The sequence below is a fragment of the Phaethon aethereus genome, assembly GCF_964289735.1.
Source record: "Phaethon aethereus genome assembly, chromosome: 12".
NCBI lineage: Eukaryota > Metazoa > Chordata > Aves > Phaethontiformes > Phaethontidae > Phaethon > Phaethon aethereus.
This window is the reverse complement of record NC_138588.1, coordinates 973,139-988,868: the sequence shown is the minus strand read 5'-3', so window position 1 is coordinate 988,868 and position 15,730 is coordinate 973,139. Positions and strand designations below refer to the sequence as shown.

The 15,730-nt window shown below is 56.2% G+C and overlaps 1 protein-coding gene across 1 annotated transcript in view; it reads left to right on the top strand.

Moving 5' to 3' along the window:
• Window positions 1-3,355, top strand: part of ADAMTS7 (ADAM metallopeptidase with thrombospondin type 1 motif 7) — a gene marked incomplete at both ends in the record, with an annotated part of 48,940 nt that extends 45,585 nt beyond the window's left edge. Inside the window, one exon of the mRNA XM_082004924.1 lies at window positions 3,183-3,355. Coding sequence (XP_081861050.1) covers window positions 3,183-3,355 — 173 coding nt within the window. The remainder of the gene's footprint in view (window positions 1-3,182) is intronic.
• Window positions 3,356-15,730: the final 12,375 nt, after the last annotated feature.

Below are 15,730 nucleotides of genomic sequence, written 5' to 3'. Positions count from 1 at the left end.
GTTATTCCGCAGTAGGCTCATACCTTGGCGGACAACATGGTGTACAAAGAGAAGTAACTCCTGGCCGGCGAGCGATGGGCTTATTTATGCCTGTGTACGGCTCTGGGTACTGTAGGTACGGGAGTTTCCGCGGCAGCACCGAGGGTGCCAGCCTGTTGGGAAGGGATCAGAAAAGAGCTGAACCATCGCCTCTGGCCCTGGAAGGCTACTTTCCCGCGACAGGCTCCAGAAGCCTAGCCTTTACGGCTTGTTCAAGGGGAGGCAGGAGGCAACTCGGTTGCGATCCGTAAACAGCTTTCTAGGAAGACCATTGCGATAAGCAGGAGGCTCCTGAACAGAAACGGGCCCAGCAAGGCACAGCGGCAACGCTAAAAATGCCGAGGTGCTCGGCGGGGGTCTGCCTCAGCACAGCATCCCCCAGCAGCGCCGCCCGGGACTGCAGCAATGACCTTCCGAAATGCCGGTGACATACCCACCCACCCACCCACCCACCCACCCATCCATCCATCCATCCATCCATCCATCCATCCATCCATCCATCATTTTTAATTGAGTTCTTCTAAATGCTGTGGAGTTTTTACTGCTCTTACACTTGCTCCGCGCAGTGCCGTGAATACCGAACCCCCGGCGCACGCCGGCCCCTCTCCGTGCCTGCCGGGAGCCATTGCTGTGTTCTCCATCTCTCCTGCTCAATGTCGCTTCCAAAAGCGGCAGCCCACCGAGGTTTATAAATCCTGCAGGAAGCACAGGTCGGGCAGGTGGGGGTCACCCAGCGGCCGTGCCCCGGTGAGTACTGCACGAGGGGAGCGAGGGCCGAGGTCGGCGTGCTCAGCCGGAGGTCGGCGTGCTCAGCCGGAGCTGGGCACCAGCGCGTTTTACGGCACAGCTCCGCTGGTGGTTGGTACGCCCCGGTACTGCCCTTGCCAGCTGTTGGGGGCAGGAGGGGGGCTTCTGCAGGCTGACATGTTGCTTTTCATCTTCTCTCTCTCGTCAGAGACCCCGGAGGTATTTTGGGATCCCTGCTTGGGACACCCCTGTCCTGCAGCGTGCGCGAAGGGGACTACAGCCGTGCGTTGGGGCGTGCACAAGGGCTGTGGGGCTCGGGGGCTGCCGTGCCGGGACACTCCCTGCTCAGGGAACACCGTCCCCGAGGCCTTGATGGAACGTCGCCCACGCAAACGCTTCCCTTACCTGACGGGCTCTGGCGCTGTCGCGCGGCGTGGCTGCTCTCCCGGCAGCTCCGGGGCGCGCACCGCTCCCGGCCCGGCCCTCTCTGGGCTTCACAGCAATTCCTCATCCTCTCTGCTCAACCCGCGGGAAAAACCCGCGTTATCCCCCAGCATCCAGGGGGTCGGACCAAACCCCCAGCCCGGGAGTGTGACGCGGGGGCCGGGATCCGGCGCTCGGTCCCGGTGCGTCGGCATCTGTTGGATCCGACAGCGCTGGCCAGCAGCAGCTTCTGTGTTAAGTGGTTTCTTCAGGGCACAGAGACACCATTGCTGGGCAGAAAGAGTTGTTGCTTGAGAGGAAGAGAGGAAATGCCTCTACTGAAATAGAAAATTAATTGTAGACCAGTGTAGTGACCTCCTTACTGACAGGCTGGGGGGGTGAGGGCTGTGACCGAAATCCCAAACAGTTCTGCGTCTGCTGCATCCTTTGCATTAACCGCTGCGGGTCGGCTCATCCCCCGTGGGAATCGGGGCAGCAGCCTTTCCCTGAGCAAAGTCGCTTGTTCGCAGAGGGGAGATGGCAAGGGGCGATGGTCAGCAAGAGCTCCCCCGGCTCGGTCCCAGCGTTTCCCCAGCAGAAAAGTGTCCTGAGAAGGAGCAAAGCTCATTTTCTTGCCCCGTTTCTGCTCTTTTTGGCGTGGTCGCAGGCGGAGGGTGCCCGCAGGAGAGGCAGCGTGGGGGGACCAGGGGTGCCGGCCCTGTGCGTCCGCCCCGGGGAGCACCGACTCTGCCCTTTTTCGGAGAAGAGCTGTCATTTATTGTAATCACTTGTACAGGAGATAAAATTAGACAGAGCTGATGTAATCTAAATGAGTCTTACACAACTGGGTGAGATGCTGGAGGCTCAGTGAGGCGCACGCTTGTTTTGGGATAAAGGAGGAAATTAAATACTGAAGGGAACTGACTATATATGCTTATAAACAATGCACATTTGGTGACGGCTCTCTGCTGCTGTAACTAAGCCGAGCCGCAGCCTGTCTGAGCCCGCTCTGGCTGGCGATGGAGCTGGGAGCCGCCGGGGCTGACTTCTGCAGCCTCTGCCGGCGGCGTGGGGGGGCTGTCCCCTCCGCGCCGCGTCCCACGGGATGCGCAGCACCACGGCTCGCGTGCGGTGGCAGGTGTGAGGGGGTTTCAGGGTGGTGGGATGTTCCGCTCTATCGCACGCCAAGGGCAAGATCCCTTTGGGGCAGCGCTCGCCGCTCCCCGCCGCCGCGAACCCGAGCGCTGGACTGAACACCCCGACGTGTCGCTCCTGGCCCCGGAGAGGGATTTGTGATTTCCAGACTGTTTGCAGAGAGGAAACGGTTTCTGCAAACAGTTTGCTCAGCCTGCGAGTGACTCAGCTGGGGCGGCCGGGCTGCGACCCGCGGCCACGCTGCTGCTGCTGCAGCTGGTCCCGGCGCTGCCCCCGCCGTGGGGCTGGGCGCCGCGCTGGAGCAGCGGTTCCCAAAACAAAGCCCGTCCTCGAAGGAGCGCTGGTGTTGTTCTGAGGTTTGTGAGACACCTGCAGGAAGCGGACCAGATGATGCGGGTTCTCAAAATAATCTAAAAATAAATGAATTATCGCCTTGCCGCCGCCTTCTGCTGGAGCGGCGGGGAAGGGTCTGGGGCCTGGGAAGAGATGCCGTTGCGGGGAGGTCTGTCGCCTCTCCGAGGCCGCCAGCACGGACCCTCCTCCCTGGGGAGCAAGCCCAGGGCTCAGCCCCACTCCCCATATGGCTTCGCTGCTCTGGGAAGATGCTGCAGAGCTGCAGACAGCAGCAGAGGTGTTATTTCTGCTGGCAGTTAGAGATGGCGAGAATGCTCCGTGCTCAGACGAGGGCGGGCTCTGCATTTGGTGAGGGCTTTGGTTTGTCTCTCCCAACCACGTGCCAATTTTCGCATCAAACGCCTGATAACCGCGCCGGCGACACCGGCAATAACACTGTCTTTGCCCTCTCGCCTCCCCTCCAGGCTTCGTCTGCGAGCGCGACCGCTTGACGTTCGGCTTCTGCCAGACCCTGCGGGTCCTGGGAAGGTGCCACCTCCCGACGGTCCACCTCCAGTGCTGCCGAAGCTGCCGCCAGCACGGGCACCGCGTGGCACCCGACCGGGACCGCGGGGACGAGCGGGCCTCCAGGAGGTGACAGGACCGTCCCCGAGGACGAGAAGCGCCAGGACCCGCGGCGGCTCCCAGAGCAGCGTGGCGGCGGCGGGAGCCGGGTCACAGCCAGGACTTGCGGCTCTGCCTCGTCCCGTGGCAGCGCCGGACGGTGCCGCCTGTGAGCCGTGCGGTGCTCTTTCAGAACACGAGGAAGGCTTGATTTCTTTAATTTGTGCTACACTATAACGGTGCTCAAACCATTGGTCTGAAAAGTAAGGTCTGGCGTGGGCTGGGTGTGCAGGTCCCTCAGGTCCCACGGGAGATGCCGGGGCAGCTGGGACCCTCCGTCGGGGTCACGCTGCCAGTGGGCAACTAGTGGGGAAACGTTTTGGGGAGGGGAAACCGAAAGTAGCAATAGTTCGGGGGACACCTCTCAGAAATGCTTATGGTGCTATCATTTGACATTTGCAGCCTCTTGATGGTGTTGGCAGGCCAGCACAAAACTCTTGACTTTTATTATTATTTTTATATATATGAAGTGAGCATCTAGCATTCCAGTACAGCCGACCGTTTGGATTAGTTGGTTTTTTCACTTAAGGGACTTGAAGCTGGCAACACATTTCTGTATTTTCATTAAAATGTTTACCCACTGAAGCTAAACAGCCGTAATTTAAGAAATGGAGACAGGGCAGAGGAATAAAGTATTGGCTTCAGTTACGCCTGTGAGTCCTGGGCTCGCGGCGTCCCCACTCCCGGCTTTCTGTGCCAAAGCCATTGCCCGTATCACGCTGGGGCAGAGGGGCTGGTCAGGGACACCAAGTCACGAGTGAAGTGACATGCTGGTTTTGGAGTCCCAGCAGTGCATTCCCTTGCATGTATTTGTGAAGGAGGGGGAAAGCTGCTCTGGCCCCGGTGGTGAGCCGTGCATCCCCTGCGCTGCATCCTTCCTCGTGAGCAGCAAAGTATTTACACTTGGAATTCTGTATGCAGCTACGGTGTAGCAGTTTAATGGTTGGTTAAGGTGTTTTCCTGTGTTCTTACAAGCTAAAAACCTTTTTCCTGCTTATATAGATTCCTCTCTGTTAAGGTTAGTTGATTCTTTTAACTAGAATATCCCATATTGTACGAGGAGCGGCACTTGGCCGGTGCAGCCCTTACCGCCCGGTCGTATGTTAATCCCTCCCTGTCTTAGGGAGGATTTGCAGTTGGGTTGGTACCCGGAGGAGAGTCAGGAGCATTTAGGTAGGAATTCCCTTCCATATTACTCTTCAGGCTATGGAGGACGCCCGAAGACTGGGAGACCGTGAAGGCAGTCCATGCATTGGAGGGCACGGAGAAAGGCTCGAGCCCAGCATCAGCCCAGGACGCGTTTCTTCTTCACCTGTGCTGGGAGCAACGTTCGGTCCCGAAACAGGGGAGACTCCTGCGTGTAGTTTGTATGTAAAACGCAAGCCATGATTTCACTATTTGTGTTTTATTCCTTTCCAATGTGGTGTAAATTTTTATGTTTCAAGAGCCTGTGCTCCGTCCCGTTTGCCTTCGCACCGGCACCGCCCGTCCCGTGCTTCGTCACGCTCCCAGCTTTGCTAAGGGGCAGCCGCTGAATGCCTTGGGCTTTAACGGCTGTGGCCCACGAGTGTGTTGAATTAAACAGTCACTAAAGGAAATGGAAGGGCTTTGTATTTTCTCTTCCCCTCGGGGAATTTTGAGGGATTTTTCACTGACAACGCAGTGGAGACGCTTTAGGTACTGGCAGCAGCGGGGGAGCGATCGCTCTCGTAGCTGCAGCAGAAAGGGGCAATCGGTTTGCATCGGAAAATCATTTAAGGCTCCCGTTTGCACCCGGGATTTGTGTGATTCAATCGTGAGCCGGGTCGATGGGGTAAATGCTGGCAGCCAGCCGCGACTCGCAGGTCGAAAGGCTCAGCCCCTGCTTATTTTGATGCCTGCTCCGGTTTTGCAAATCAATTCCTTTCAGTGCCAGCCCGGCCTGGTGAGCCTCTCCTGCGGTACGAGTCCCCGCGCAGGGTGACATCCGCGGCCGGGACACGGGCACAGGATAATCCTTCCCACGGGAGACCCAGCCAAACCCCTTGCACCGTCCGGGCAACGGTGTCGGGAATGCCGGAGAAGCGATTGCAGCCGAGGGGAAGACCGTAACGGCAGCCGCTGTTTCGTAAATGCTTCAGCCTGGCCAAACGTAAACCTTTGGGAATAGGCTGATGAAACAGGCCCTAAATCAAAGGCACTGAGCTGCTGCAAGAGCGCTGTGCGCCGCTTGCTGTGCGGCGAGCGGGTTTTCTCGTCCCAGAGCATCCCCAGCCGGCACAGCCGCAGCTGCCGCTTGACGGCCAGAGCGCGATGCCCACCAGCGCCGTCGTGCCCCGGCAGCCCCGAGCGGGCTGGCTCTGCGGCCCAGGGAACCGCAGCAGCCAGGGAAAACCTTTCTGTTTCAGGAAGCTCCAACCCCAACGCGTCCGAAGCCTCGAGGTTTGCAGAGCAGAGGTGGGCGTCCCGGCTCCGCCGTGACTTTCAGCTGTCACAGCACCACGGCAGGGCCGGGGCATCCTTCTGGGAAGGGCTGAGCAGAGCCGCTTCCCAAGCGCTGAGACCAGGAGCGGCAGGAATTAATGTAAACCAAAAGCGTGGCCAGCCCCCGAGCCCAACGGCTCCCAAACTGCGGAGGTTTCTCGTGGGCGCCGAGGCTGGAGAAGTTTGCATCGCGGTGTGGGAATCTCTGCTAGAAAGGCATCTCGCCTGACGTGTAGCCACAAAATGAGCCGGGCCTCCTACCAGCACACAAATTGCGTTACAAGTAACGATCGCACACGTTTTGCTTGAATACCTGCAACGCTTTCTTTCCATAAGACACCTACAGCTTGGAAAATGGACTGCAACGAAAAACTCTCCAGAATTGGTGCAGTTCTGACTCTCTGCTCCGGCCGTCGCGAGCTCTGCCACGTCTGACGGCAGAATCTGCGCAGAGCTCCTCGCTTCCTCTCGCAGCAAGGCCAGACCCTACCCAGATCTGGGTATTTACTTGCTCGGCTTTGTTAGGCTGTGCATTCGCTTGCTCCTTTTAACCCAGGAACTAACTAGAAATGCCATTTTTCCATCTTTTAAAGACGCTTTTATTAATGCGTCGACACAAGAAGGACGTTACTTTAGAAATAGCTGCTGCGGTAGTGTGCAAAGGAAAGCAAGAAAGTAATTATGAATCAAAAGATGTTTAAAACAGAAAGATGTTTTTCCCTGGGGTATCGAAGGACGGTTTGCCAGGAAAGCAAGTTTGTCCTTTTTGCTCAGTTAATTAGAGCAGAGTATGAAAGAGAAAAGCAAGAACACGTCAGCCAGCCCACCGCAGAGGTCCCTGAGCTCCGCAGCCGGCGTCCTTCGGCCCGGCGCCAGCAGAGCAGGAGGAAGCCCGCCACCGCCGGCTTCCCCGCCGCTGGTGCGTCGGTCGCACCGTCAACACGCCTGCGTTTGACCGGAGACCCCGGCAGAGCCTTCCCCTCCGAGCCTCCCAGAGAGCCCTGGCTATGCCCGGTGCAGACAGAAGAAAAGCCCTACTCGTGCTTTTCATTAGCGATACAGGATGCACGGTGACCAGGATGCATTCACTTTGTCATTCTAAGATCCTTTTGGTTCATTACTTCAGAAAGACCCCATTGAAGGCCAGCGCTGCAGAACTCGCATGCTTCATTTGGCACACAGTAAAGGGGGGGATTCCCACTCATTGTGAGCCGTAGCGATGGAGGGGCCGAAGTCCCTCCGACCTTTGGCCGCTTGGTTTTACTTGGCCCGTTCGAAAAACATTTGGTTTCTCCGCTAAGCTGTCGGAGGCTACAGGGAATTTTGTTCTTGCAGCCTGGTTGCCTCCCAGCACCGGCTGGATGTCAGCACTGGGTTAATGGGAGCTGTGGGCTGGTTTCTAAGGCAGGAATGGACCTTTATACAAATGTAGGCAAGCTTAATCACAACAGCAACGGATACCGGAGCTACGTCTCCTCTTTCAAATGAGTTGTTCTTAAAATTTTGTGCCATTGAAGACTTTTTTTGGGCGCACGGTGTAGACTGTGCTGTGGCTTCCTTGGCAGGCAGCTCAGGCTGACTGAAACCTGCCGGCCCCCGTCTCCGCATATAGGTATATAGATACATACATGCACGCATGCACAGGTATGTATTCAGCAAGACCCCTCGCTGTCACCCGTGCCAGGGTAGGGAACTGGGAAAGCACATGCACGATCTTCCACAAGGCGAGCTCGGGGCTCGGCTTGAGCAGCTGGAGGGTCCCTTGCCGCAGCGCCGGAGGGGGTGACCAGGGGCTGCAACCGAAAAAGAGCAGAAATCACCGGGACGTGCTGGGTAGAGGAAAAAACAAGCTGTTTTGGGCAATGTCATGCACATAGCTGCCCTTCGTCCCACGCTCGGGGGTTTACTTGCCGCAGTCTGCCTGGCAGTCGTCCAGATGATTTGTCAGTAAAAATACTTCCTTTTATTTGATAAAAAACAGGCATTTTTTATGCTTAAGAACGTATTCAAGAACCAACTCCCTGTAAGCCAGATCTTTGCTAAATGTCTGACTGCGCCAGAGTTTGAAAACGACTGTCCCTTCCCATTCAAATCACCTCATCCGCAGGGACCGGGGAAGGGAGAGGGAGGAGGGAGCCGGCCGGATCCCGCTCCCCCCAGCAGCTGTGGCTTTTTGGCCAGAAGCTGTGAAGCTGTGTCTTAAAATGGTTCCTGTGGCGCTGGCAAATCTCAGGTGCAGACGCTACCGGGGGTCCTGCTCCAGGGCCCTGCAAGCGCCCGAGGAAGGTCCGAGCGCATCCGTCTGCAGGCACCTCCGGGCTGGCTGGGGGTCCCAGGGCAGCCACCTTCTGGGCTACCTTCAAGACCAAAAAAAACAAGTGTTCCGGCAGCTCATGAAGGAAGGAAGAGCTGAGGAGAAGGCAAAATTCTGAGTAATGCAAGGTCTAAAAAGATAAACCCTACAAAATCCAAAGATAGAAAGTTATGAACAGAAATTTAGGCACATAAAGCTTCACAATGACTAGAAACTGCCTTTCCAAAGCTTTCCTAAGAGGTTGCACTCAGCTTCTAGGTGTTAGATTTAGCCACCCTGCCTGTTCCCAAAGCAACCTGATGCCCAAAGTCGGGTGAGTCGCTCTAGTGAACGAATGCAGCCGTGGTGCCTCCGAGCCTCCTTCGCCTGCTCTTCTCGCCGTGCCCCCAGGCCCCGCCATATGCCCAGCACCAAGCTCTGACAGACACCCCTAAGTAGTTTTTTCCTATATTTTCCTCAGACGAAACAGAACAAACAATATGTTTTTAAAAGAGGAGTTCAGCTAAGTTTCCTGAAATCTATTGTAACCTCCAGCTGGTACTTACCAAACAGGGAAAGAATTGCTCACAGGTTTCAGTTGCTGTTTTTTGGACTAACAGATGATAAATCCACAGAAGGCGGATTTGGAACATGGGAAAACCCTCACGTTGTGCAGGCTTCATTCTCAAGAAACTGTTGATGAAGTTAATTAAAAACATCATTTGATCCTGGAGCCAACCGACCCTGAAGTGCAGGTTTCAGTTGCTCCGCTCAGATGCGGTTTGCTAGCTGGAGGCTGTTGAGGACCTCGGGATGCACAGGGGCTACACGGGCGGCTCGGACCAAACCAGAAGACAATTTAAGTTTAGTGCAAACACAGGATGAACTAAACCCCTTAGCCAGGCCACTTGCTCCTTCAGAGTAATATTTAAACCTGGTCAGTTGACTGTTTTCATTACAGAAACATTGACTTAAATGACAGACCTTTCCTCCCAGATTTTGCTGTTTTCCCGTCCTGCCTGCAGCTGCGGCTCCCGTTCAAGCCACCCTGACATCCATGAAACTGAACTTCCAAAGGACTTTGCCTGTTTTTTTTCAGAACCAATTGTAAATATAAGAGCTCCCTGAAATATTTTCTGTTTCTCTGCAGGCTTTCAGTTTGTGCTTTTATTTATAAACATCCGATTTTGCTACAGGTCAGCCGCACAAACCATTGACATTAAGACACCGTCAAGGCTGGCCATGCTCAGGGTCCCCACCTCTTCTCCCACCTCCATCCAGCATCTTCTTAATAGCCTCTTCTCACCCCCATCCTTATCAGAGGTAGGACGAAATCAGCCGTCTCCGCACTGCATCCATCAGGGGAGTGGGATCCAGCCCAATTGCTGGAGACAAATGGCAGGCATGATTTAAGAAAAAATTTTGCAAGATGTGAGAGCTCCCTTTCAGTGGGCAACAAAGAATGTGGGAAAGAACTGGGCTAGGATCCAGCGGGAAATCTGTGAAGGCTTGTGACTATAAAAGGAGACCAAGGCCGGTGGTGTTAAAGCACGGGAAGACGAAAGGAGGGTGGTCGGAGCGAACACCTTGCCCTGCAGCTGCACAGTCTGCGTCATTACTTGCGCCGGTGTTTTGGGCTGTTCGGGCAAGGCTTGTCCCCATGTGGTGGTGGTGGGACAGGGGACAGCAGAGACTTGGAAAGGTAAGTGCGAAGCAGAACTATTGGATGTAACCAAAACAATGAGGCCCTCTAAAAGAAGTGGAGCCCAAGGTCTTGTCCATTGGCACGGCTTAGTCGAAGGAAGCAGCTCACAGATGTCCATCGGGGGACCCTTGTGCCGAGCTCAGCCGGCTCCGGTGGGGAGGCTTCCCCGAGCAAGGCGAGACCTGGAGAACAAAATGAGACGTGGACCTGCTGAAAGCGAAGCTCTGGGGACACGCCGACAAGGCTGCTGCCTTCAGCCTGGGCAGGGAGAGGCTGCAGGGGCGCGGCAGGCGCTCAGCGGTGGCATCGGCATTGCCGCCGCCGGGAAGAGGTGCTGGGCACTCCCTGGCCCCACAGCCAGCGCCACGCTGCCCTTGCCCGGGGGATGAGTAGGGCTGTCCTGCGACCCGGCATTCGGCAGCAGGACGGTGCTTGCGAACACTTTGAGACTCCTCCCGACGGCAGCATCGCAGGAGAACCTGTGCAGGGAAGGCATCGGGCACTAACCCGTAGCTCATGTTTTGCTGTTGCTTCTGTTTATTCCTCGGGACCTCCTGAAAGCCCCTCTGAGAGGAGCCAGAGGCTTTTGGCTTCAGATTAGAAATCAGACCTTGTGCCTCCCCTGGTCACCTCCAGACATTTCCAGAGCTGGAGACAGGAAGGAACTGGGAGCTCATTAACTGGGAAGCAGCAGGCATTTTATGGAAGAAGTTGTTTGTGTCTCTTACTAACAATAACACTTAAAACGCTTCCGCATCTCAAGAAGCGGTTGGGTCACCCTGTCAGAGCACCTGTGTTTTGCAGGCTCTCAAATCTTACCCAGGTGCTTCTGTCCGGGCCAGATGATCTCAGCTGGAGTATTTTAATCCCCAAAGAGCCAGAGGGGTCATCAGCCCTTCATCCACTGCAGCGACCGGTGAGGGATGCAGTCCCACTGGCGACTCAAGCACGCGAGGAGGCAGTGAGGTCCAGACGGACCAGGAATAGCTCGCAGCATCCATCCACGCCGCTCCAGCTAAGAATAAGAGATGTTTTTATTTTCTCTTGTTCTTAAAACCTCTAGCCCTTGTGCTACACAGAAGGGTTTCACACGCACAGCCTTGAGGGTCGGAAGAGCAAAGGCAGGACACTAAGAAAAGGATTCGAAGAATTTAGTTGTTTTATCTTCTTTTGGCTTTTGTATTGCAGCCGATCACTGTCGGCTGCTCAGGGTGGAGAGCTCAGGCAAGGGAACAGCCATCGTGCGACCGCTTCGGGGTGCCAAACCCCAGCAAGTGCTCCAGCAGGTCATGGCCGTCCCGGGGCTGCCTGCCACAGGCAGCGGGTGGGCAGAGGGACATCCCCAGCGGGAAGTCCAGCAGCAGAAAACAAGAGGAGGAAAGCAAGGGGAGAGAAAAAGCTGCCTCGTTCCTTGGCCACGTAGCTGGTACCAAGGCATGGCATGCTTTGCTCGCCCAGAGCAATCGCTTTTGTCAAGAAATTAAGCAAGCTGTTTCACACGCGTGTCGAAACGGGGGAGAAAGAGAGGGGGGACCCACACAGCCCGAGTCAGAGCGAATACGGCCACCGCTCGCCGCCCCGGGACCCTCAGTTGCTGACCTGCACTTGTGCTTTAAGGAAAGCTCAGCATGACTGGATGCAAATATTTAGAAATATCTATATGCTAAAAATAGTTCTGTTCTATATGCAAGAGCTCTGTTGCCATCCGTAGGGATTGTTACGCCCTGACGTCGAGCGTCTGCAGCCGAGCCCCGAGATCCCTGTATGCCGCCCTGCTGCCGTCAGGGTGGGAGCAGGAGGAGAGGCAGCAAACGGGCCCTTCACCTCGCGGTTTACGTCTCGCTGGCAAGGGCTTGCAGCCAGTGCTCCGGGACTGGAAACACGATTTCAGATCTGTTAAGTCCGGCCTGGAAAAACCAAAGCTACGTGCCCCTTTGCGCGCCACAGGAGCCTAGCAAAGGGGAAAAAGGATGACGCTGGCTCGTTGCGGAGGGAGATGGGGGATGGCCTGCCTCTGTGCCTGCACTGCGGTCTGGGGCTGCGCTGGGCACGGCAGAGCCGCGGGGCAGGAGCCAGACCCGGGCTCGGGCAGCTCCGCTCCTGCCGGGCGGGCGAGCTGGCCGGGGCGAAGGGGCTGCACCAGCACCCACCCTGGCCGAGGTCCCCACAGCTCCACGCGTGGCGGCGGCGGCTGCTGAGCTCTCTCCTTCCTTTCACATCCCTGCAGCCGTTTCCCGGATTCCCTCCCATCCTCTGGCAGAGGTGCAGCCCCAGGTGCCTGCGCTCCCGCCGTGAAACGTGGCTCCTCTGCGGTGGGTGCCGGCGGGGAGAGCCAAAACCCTGGAGAACCCATCGCAGCCCAGCCCAGGCGCTGCCGCCGTCGGCTCCGCCGCTTCCCAGCTTGCCCACAGCTTCTCCCGCAGCCGCGCAGGCTGCCCAGCCACAGGACACCAGCCTGGCGCCAGATGGCCGCCCGGCGGCGGCGCAGCCCGGCTGGGGGCTCGGGGGGAGCGCAGGCCGAGAGGAGCGGCGGGAGCCCGGGGCAGGGGTGCCCCTCACCCGGCAGACAGCGCTGGTTGTAAGACCACCCTGTGGCTTGCCGGTGCCCTCTGCAGTTGTTTCTCCTCATTGTAAATGCAAAATATTAATAATATGAAGGGACGATTTTATTACTTGATGAGGGCAAGTGAGGACAGGTGACGCATGCCTGTCTTCCCGGGTTCGGAGAAACGTCCTATGGTCCTCAGGCACCTAAAATCCTGCCTCGGCCTGTTCCTCCGCTCGCACGCAGACGGCGCGACCTGCTCGCTGGCTGTTTCTCTGCCACCACGCGGTACGGCCTCGCCGACGCGGTGACCCCGAAACCCTGTGGCTGTGGCGGGAGCGCGGCGAAGCCTCTGCCCGCCCCCGTCTGCAGGGCAGCAGCAACAGGGGTGGACAAAGCTCCCGACCCCAATTTAATAGGGAGCTGCCGAAAAGCGCAGCGGCTCTGGAGCTGCGTCCCGAGCTGCGGGAGGCCAGCCCTGGGGAGCCACCTCCCAGGCCTCCGGCACTGACCCGTGCCCGCAGGAACTGGGCCTATTCCTGGTTCCAGAGACCCACTTTTGAGGTCAGGTCCATTTTTCCCTCCTGCTGCTCTGAACAGCCTCCCCGCTGCAGCACAAAGCCGTCAGCGCTAACGATCTCAACCCACTGCAGCAAGAGGGAAAGTCCTCGGAGCATCCTGCTCCCTGTCCGGCAAGGGCAAAGCTTTCGGCTGCGGTGGGAGCACCTTCCCCGGGGTGTTTTGCAGAAGGACCACTTGCTCCAACTTAACTCCGTGTGTGTCACCGTTGCTCTCAGCGAGGCTGGACAAAGAAGACCCAGGCTATTATTTCAGCAAAGAACAATGAACTGCGTTTTATTTTGCAAAGGAGTTTGTTTTCTATATTTATTTTTAAACAACTGAATCTAGAACAGAAGCCGTCTTTTGGGGTTTTAAGGAGACATCTCAGAAGAACAGCCGAACCTGCGCAATCCCTAAAACCTTTCTGTGGTGCGACCTGAGGCTGCGCACAGGCACCGGGCACCCAGCAAATTACCAGGCAACTCATCCGTGAAGAGGAGCCGCATATCGCACGGTCACAGTATTTCACCAAACCTCATGGCTCCCAGCAGATACCTTCATTCTGAAAAGAAAATACCAACCCCCTCGCTGGAAAGCAAAAAAAGCAAGTTCCAGGAAACCAGCTGATAGATAAAGCAGCTCATGCTCACAGGTTCGTTTAATTATCTGCCTGTAGTAACCTCTTCTCACCAGCACGGTTGTATCGCAGGACGTGCCCCTGCGGCGCCGACACAGCCATGCACACTCGTTCCTTCCCTCAGATCTCAGAAAGTCAGACAAGCTGCCTGGGCAGTAAAACACACTCTCTTGCAGGGATGCTTTTTTTTCCTGTGAGAGAGAGAAGTGGCAGGAGGTGCCTTAAATCTAGTTCAAAGTTAGGAAAAAAAGAAAAAAAATTGCTTTTCCCGAATTACTTTTTTCTGACTCAGGGTTAGGACTTGGATAAAGTCCTTCCAGGTCCGATAGGCACAGGGGCAATCCCTGCCGGCACCCTCTCCAGTTCTCTCTATACGGCGTTTTCTCACTTTTGGTCCACTGCAAATTCATTACTTAAGGCAAAGTCTCCCAAGGCCTCGGTTAGAATAACTCACGGCTTCAGCTTCTGCCAGCACCAGCAGGTCTTGCTCACGTACCTTGCTCAGACAGCCCGTCCCTGGTGCCTGCAGGCAGCTGCCTGGTACACAGGCACTTTCGGCAACACGGGTCTGCGCTGGCGAGCGGTGAAACCCCGTGGGCGTACAGCAAAGCCGCTACCAAAGATGACAGTGTATCTTCGAAATTACGTCTTGCCACAGCTACAATTTGCGTACAATTGCATCTTTTGATCATCTGTCAAGAAAAACATACTCTGGAAAAATCCATTTTAGTAATTTGAACTAGACCCGTGCCTCTCAAGAAGCGAAACAAGCTGCAGACGTCACGCTTTTCACTTTATCTGGGTGGCACTAACACCAACAAACTCCCATGCGTTGCACTTCAGCAACCACTGGCTCTCCAGAGCTGAAGACCTCCTCCGGGCAGGGGTTTCGTCCTCCTGCAAAAGTAAAGTTGTTTTTAAAAACTCGGCTCGCAAGCTCCATCGGTCACTGGGACTAAGCAGGAGTCAGCAATTGCAACTGCAACAGCAGCTGGCTCCCGCTTTTATGCAAAGCTCCCAGAAACCAAAGCCAGTCCCCGGGGACGCGGAAGGCCTTGCCGGACTCCTCTGGAGGCAAATAGCCTTGGGGGCCGGCAGCTTCGGGGACGTCTGAAGCAGCGGAAACCAGACCTGCTGCTGGAGAAATAACGCTTTGAAGTTCCATAGGGGAACTGTATTTTAGCCGTCTCCGGCCCCGTACCGTTAGCAGCGTGGGCTCCAAGTGCCGGTGTGCGGAGAGGTACGGAACAGCAGGCGCCTGCTGCCCTCAGCCTGCTCTGTGCAAACCTCACGCTCACCCGCCTTATTGCCATCCAGAAGCCATTTATTTAAATTAAAGGTTATCTGAAACGGGTTGAGACTCTGAAAGCATGACTTGGAGCATTTTTTTGTTGGATCAGGAAATGGAATAACGTAACCCTCTTGGGATTAAACTCCTAGAGAAATAAAGCGAACCATTGCCATTTCCCTTTCCCTTTTCCCAGGGTACTTCGGGTCTTTCTCATGGTGTTTTGAAGGATACACTTACATGTAAATTGGAACAGAGCTAGTGTCATTTGAGCAGAAATTACCGTCCTGGATTTTGCAGGAGGCTTTGCTTGTGGTCAATAGGCTTTAAGCACGCGATGGGCACCAGTAATTCCACAGCGCAGAATGCCTGGGTGCAGGCAGAGCCCTCCCTCCTGCACATGGACGGTCGTCCCTTGAAAGCAGTTTAGCAGAAGCTTCCTCTGGGACACATGACTCAAATGAACGCCGATCTATCAAACAGCTGTCTCTGGACTGTGGCAAAACTGAGCAGGGAATAGGAAAAGCAGTTGCACCTTTCAGGGCTGCCTTTGATCCCTCCCCAGAAACCCAGCAATGACAGCCTCCACCTTTACGGCTTTCCCTCCGACACCGAGACACCGTTTCCCTTCGTTATATGGTTTAGGTACTCAAGGGACAGGCCAGGGATCTGCTGCTGATTTTGCAGCGAAGTCCTAAGACGGACCTTTATGGACATCGGCGCGATGACCCTGGTGCAAAACGGGGACAGGATGCAGCCCCCGTGCCCGCCGCTGCCGAAGGCCGGTGCACGCGCGGGCAGCCGCGGGCAGCGCTGCTCTCCTGCAGCAGGCGAGCTCCCTGCGAGGTGCCGGGGCT